Source organism: Akebia trifoliata, chromosome 3, assembly GCF_017979445.1.
Source record: "Akebia trifoliata isolate Shusen 1 chromosome 3, ASM1797944v1, whole genome shotgun sequence".
NCBI lineage: Eukaryota > Viridiplantae > Streptophyta > Magnoliopsida > Ranunculales > Lardizabalaceae > Akebia > Akebia trifoliata.
In genome coordinates, this window is record NC_141377.1 from 51,373,051 (window position 1) to 51,379,079 (window position 6,029).

Genomic DNA, 6,029 nt, shown 5'->3' on the forward strand with positions numbered 1-6,029 from the left:
TCCCTAATACAAAATTTTAAAATTACAACCAACAACGATCATAATCACTTGTCCTCTAAGTATATGATTAGGGATGTCAATTGAGTTTGTTTGCCCTTCTCATCCTGCCTGAAAAAGCAAAGGTTAGGGCATCGATATTGAGCTTAGAAAAGTACGTTCAAGTTCAACTAATTTCTATCTGTAAAATTGAAAGTTGGAATATGAATATAGCTTATTAATAGTGCCGAATCCGAATTTGTACTATATTTTTCAAATATACTAGAGTTTATCCGTACCATGAGTATCTTTTTTCCAATACCACACCTCATTGGAAATAATAGTAAGAAAAGGGTTTAAATGATATTTTGATGAATTTTCATTCAGATTAGATGAGACTTGAAAAAAAAGGCCAAGTTTGACTTTTATTTTTTCAACGTCTTTGAAATCAAAGAAAGAGAATTTTAATTTTGATTTGCCTTCTTCAATTTTGTACTTGCATGCTAATGTTAGATTTCTCTATCAATATTTGTAATTTTTAACCATGTATTCAATTAAAAAAGTTCAAATCTAATGTTTAAAAATAATGAATTAGACTAATTATTGGGATATATAAATTAAATGAAGGGTGGGCCAAAAGTTCATTCATCAATGCTTGATTTCACTTTTGGTGTTGTGAAATGCTACAAAATTTTGCAGTTCCCCACTTCTTCCCTAAACAATTCCTCAACAAAGATTCACAGCAAATCTTTACAAGTGTCATGTTACAAAACTTTTTAGTCTAAGACTTTGTGCACCAAATTTTTTTGTTGCAAACTTTTATCACATTTTATTGTGTAACAAGAAAGGCCTTCAAAATTTTTTATTTACTAAAATATGATTGTTCAAATTACCAAAAAGGGCATTAAATTATTTTTTATTTAACTAAAAAATATTAGTTGAAATTTCAATCTGAAATGGTAATCAAAATTTCTAGAAGGGAATTCTCGAAAAGGAAAACCCACCTAACCTCATCAATAGAGTTATATTGTACTTTCGCCAAAAATAAAATAAATGATCATTGATGGCCTTTGGCTCCTATAAATGCATGTACAGGCCAACATGAGATCATTGCCAACCCCCCCAAAAATTGTAACTGTTGAATTTTCCATGGCTGCATCAAAGCTACTACTAACCGATCTTGTATCCAGCATCAGCCATGTCCCTTCCAACTACATTAGACCCATATCCGACCGTCCAAAGCTCATTGACGTCCAATCATCCAATGGCTCAATTCCACTCATTGATCTCCAAGCCCTTAATGGTCCGCACCACTCCGATGTGATCAAAGCGATTGGTGACGCATGTCGACATGATGGCTTCTTTCAGGTACCCAATATATAATTTACATGTTTTTATAAAGTTTAGCATGCAAGGTGTATTTGTATTGATAAATAATGTACAAATTCTCTTCGATCTAATTTTAAAATACTCTATTTTTAGGTTAAAAATCATGGGATATCAGAGACGGTGATCGATAACATGTTAAAAATAGCAAAAGAATTTTTCCAATTGCCAGAGAGTGAGCGAATGAAGAGCTACTCTGATGATGCATCGAAGTCTACTAGACTCTCGACTAGTTTCAATGTGAAGACTGAAGCTTTCGCAAATTGGAGGGATTTCTTAAGACTCCATTGTTATCCTCTAGAGGATTTCGTGCATGAGTGGCCATCAAATCCTCCATCTTTTCGGTAAATTAATTAGAGCATTAAATATAATCAATTATCCTCACTAATGTTTATAATATTTGTTACTATGATCGTAAATGATATATTTCAATAGGGAAGGAGTCGCAGAATATAGTACAAATGTCCGAGGACTGGTGTTACGGTTACTTGAAGCGATTTCGGAGAGCTTAGGATTAGATAGAGATTACATAAACAAGGCACTTGACAAGCATGGACAACATATGGCCATCAATTACTATCCACCATGCCCAGAGCCCGAGCTCACTTTTGGATTACCTGGTCATACCGACCCCAATGCAATCACCGTTCTACTTCAAGACGATGTGCCAGGCTTGCAAGTGCTTCGAAATGGAAAGTGGGTTGCGGTCAATCCCATTCCAAATACCTTCATCATCAACATTGGAGATCAAATACAGGTGAAAATTATAAATTTTTTCTTCTTTCTTAATGAGAGTGCAAATTTAATAGAGAAGGCGTATGACCATGTCAAAGTCTAAATAATGTACCAACTCGATCACAAAGCTATTACCTATTGTACATGGTCAGGTGGACTCAGTCACAATCCACCTGGGAATATTTACATCTGGGACATGATTATATTCCCGAGGATGACTCACCATCTTGATCCTCCAAGGGAATCTAGTACAGATGACCTGTGAGTCTCCCATGTTTTCATTATTCTAGTTGTGAATACTGTGTCCGTGATGTACAATGATTATGTTTATGCCAAGACTAAGTAGAATACGTGATCAATTTTAGTAGTGTAAGTTTATAAGATGGTTAGGATCTATCTAGTTGAGGCAGTTCAATAACTGCGAATCAGTAAATAATTATATATGACTGGTGATAATTTGACTGCCCCACGTGGCATACTTAAAATACTCTCCTGACATGGCATGTGCTAGAACCATAGACTTCATGTCTCGGGATACACAACTGCAAATCCCCATAATCTGTACAGTTGTGTACGATGAAAGAAAATCTATGGTTCTGGAACAACCCACGTTAGGAGAGTATTTTGAGTATGCCACATGGGGGTGTCAGATTATCATTACTCATTATATATATATATATATATATATATATATATATATATATATGGGTCGGGTTGAGTCGTTTTTTGCGCAGACTCCTCAATGCTTGCCAAGTCAAGCATACATGGGTAGTTTTGTAATTGACAAGGGTACTTTTGTAAATTAGGAATGCCATTTAATACACATGAGTACATGTGATTGGTGGATCCCAGATTTATGTGAGTTTTGTGTGTGAGCAATTTTTTTTTTGATTGGATTCAAGGGACAGAGTGTTTTGTCCTATATAGGCTAAAAGTTTTGGAATGGTGAGGGGGATCATCCTCACAAAAAATCAGCCCATTCTAAAATTTCTCCCCCAATTTACAAGTTGAAGAACCATAGACCGTCAGTTTTTACCATTAGTTTGTAAATACTTTTCATGGGGTTAGATGTTTTTGAATGGGCTGATTTTTGTGAGGATGATCTCCTCACCATAGAGATGTTCCTAAAAAAAAATCAGCTCATTTTGAAACCTTTTTGCCTCACAAAACTTTGTCTACAAAACACTATCTTATATATTTTGTATATTATATATGGTTTAAAATGAGAAATTATCAGAACAACATAAAACTTTTAGAAAATTACTTGACCAACTTAATTTTTTAACCAATAGATGTAAGGTGTGGTGGCCAGGCCTCCCTTCAAAAAGGGAGAGGTCGTAAGTTCTTTGGCCACCCACAAAGTTTTATCCCGACTTACTTTGTATGTTTGATTTGTGGGGCGTTGCACGTACTTGGGGATTTAGGTGAGATATGGTGCTCGAAGAGGCTAATTGCCTCTCGTATGGTGTAGGGACACCCTTGTAGTTAAAAATAATAATAATTAAAAAAATTATTTTAAAATATTTTTCAATTTGAAAATTTGTTGTATTGAATTATTGATGCTTGAAATTTATTCCAAATTGACATAATTTTCACTTTGACTAGTCTTTTCTTATAGATCGGATGAGAAAGTCGTTTGTTATTAAATCTCATCATCAAACTCTAGATTGTTCTTCCCAAAATAAGTCATATACAAACTCTACAACCGATATGATAAATTATTTTAAGAATCGTTATAATCTGATGTTCTTTTTTTGTACACTCTCTGACTTGGAAATTCATAAAACCATAAATCTTTGCTCTTGTGTATCCCGAAGCAAAAGATCTACGTTTTTGTGAAGAGAGTGTACAAAAAAGAGAGTCAGGTTATCACGATTCTTATTTTAATTTATTAAATTTCATACTCAATCCATTGTTTTAAACCTCACCATAATCCCTTGTAGAAATCCTTAATTTTTCTACACTAAAATCAGAAAAAATAAGATGAAAATTCGTAATCCCTTGTTGAAAAAACAGATATCATCTCTTGAGATGAAAATTTTACCATTTTGAGAAACTTTCAAATTGCAATGGTCTGGTAATTAGTAACTAATCTTTTATACAAGATGATATATTTAAAGTAAAACACCCCATTTAAAAATACTTTGTAATATTTTAAAGTTTAGAATTACATTTATTTTCTAATTTCAAAAATTAATGGAGATTAAATATTACATACAAGTCGGCTGATTTTCCAATCAGTCGATTTTCCTAAAGTTAACTTAAAATTCAATGGAGTTGAGGCACTCAATAAGTTTTAAAACATGGCCTAGGATTATCATCTAATAGCTGAGCTTTTGGGCTTCAATTGCACCATTTTTTAATGGAAATCATGTAGTTTATGGGTTTCCTCTTTGTTACTAACTTACAGGTAATTAGTAACGATCGTTACAAGAGTGTGCTCCATCGAGCGGTTGTAAACAGCAATAAAGAAAGATTCTCAATTCCAACTTTCTACTGCCCATCACATGATGCGATAATCGGTCCTGCTTGTGACCTGATTGATGATGATCATCTTCCCATGTATCGAAACTTCACTTATGCCGAGTACTATGAGAAATTTTGGAACCGAGGGCTTGCAACTGAATGTGGCTTGGATATGTTCAGAGCCTCTATTACTTAACCATTTGGTCATATATGTCTTGTATTCTTGGATGTGTGGAGTTTATGTAATAGAAGTTATTAGTATTACCTATATATGCTGCTCCAAACATAAATGTTTCAGACTAAAATCATTTGAGTTTCAACTATTATGATGCATCACATGTTTTGTACCACATTGAATTGTTACCCCACCTTTTTTAACCACTCAAAATGTGTCCATCCATTTTCTTGTAAGTTGTAACTGCTATCATCTGCACTTATTATTTATTGTATTCTGAAAAAATCAAATAGATTGAGAGTTTCAAATATAAAAATAATTGTCGTGCTGTCCCAATCTCTCATGGCTACAACCACCTCTCATGTTTCGTTTAAGCCTGGGACATCCATTCAGATACCAAGTGCACCACCTACTTGTACACCTGTGTCATTCAATCAAACTCCTAGTCCACCACCTTCATGGATTTCCTCCAGCAACCTTTTAAATCAACTACCACTCAACCCGATTCATTAATGGTTCAGCCCACTCCTTCCGTGTTATATTATTCTATTTATTATATCTTTCAATCAAAGTGAACATACTCAGATCATATTCTGGTGGCCAAGAACCAAAAAAGGAAAGGTCTGACTTCCACAAGAAGAACTGAACGAGTGAACGGAGTCAAGCTGGTAGGATATGTCTTATGACTCCAAACACGGAACAAGGAGCCATTTTCATTAATAAAAAACATGGGAATTAGGCGATCTGTTTGTCTATTTTAAACCTTCCCACTTACATGGAAAAGGTGAGTATCATTTCAATAAAAAATCCTGATGATATGAAACCTTTTCAATGGAAAATACTTAACAAAGATCTTTTAGAGGCTTTAATGACCATGTAATCCTCAAAGAGGAGATGACTCGTGACCTCTCAACTCCATCGCCCATTAAATGATTTCATTTACCTACTCTAAGTCAATTCATTGAGACCTACGATCGAAAATCTTCCTGTCATAATTCCCAAAAGGACTTAAATTTATCCATAAAGCATTCCATCGAATAAAATAGAAAATTAGGCACTCTACACCCTAAGTGAGTAGTTTGGTTTTTTTCTTTTTTTTTTAAACAAAATATATCTCATGGGGCCCAAGTTCAAAGGTTTCTAAAGAACAAGATAAAAGTTTTGGGGAATTTGCAGACCATGGAATTGAAGATGAGATCCAATATGTTAAACATGAATTTATAGGTTCAAAAGTTGGAAAATGTGGGATTTTAGGGAGGAAAATTCAAGGGTTTGTGGCTATAGGTGGCAT

The 6,029-nt window shown here is 34.2% G+C and overlaps 1 protein-coding gene across 1 annotated transcript; it reads left to right on the forward strand.

Annotated features, from left to right (window-relative positions):
• The first annotated feature begins 1,065 nt into the window (after window positions 1-1,065).
• Window positions 1,066-4,982, forward strand: LOC147407807 (protein DMR6-LIKE OXYGENASE 2-like). Its single transcript, XM_086436557.1, has 4 exons — window positions 1,066-1,344; window positions 1,459-1,706; window positions 1,798-2,119; window positions 4,508-4,982. Exons 1-4 carry the CDS (start codon window positions 1,078-1,080, stop codon window positions 4,757-4,759), a joined length of 1,089 nt encoding a protein of 362 aa, XP_086292683.1. The 5' UTR covers window positions 1,066-1,077; the 3' UTR covers window positions 4,760-4,982.
• Window positions 4,983-6,029: the final 1,047 nt, after the last annotated feature.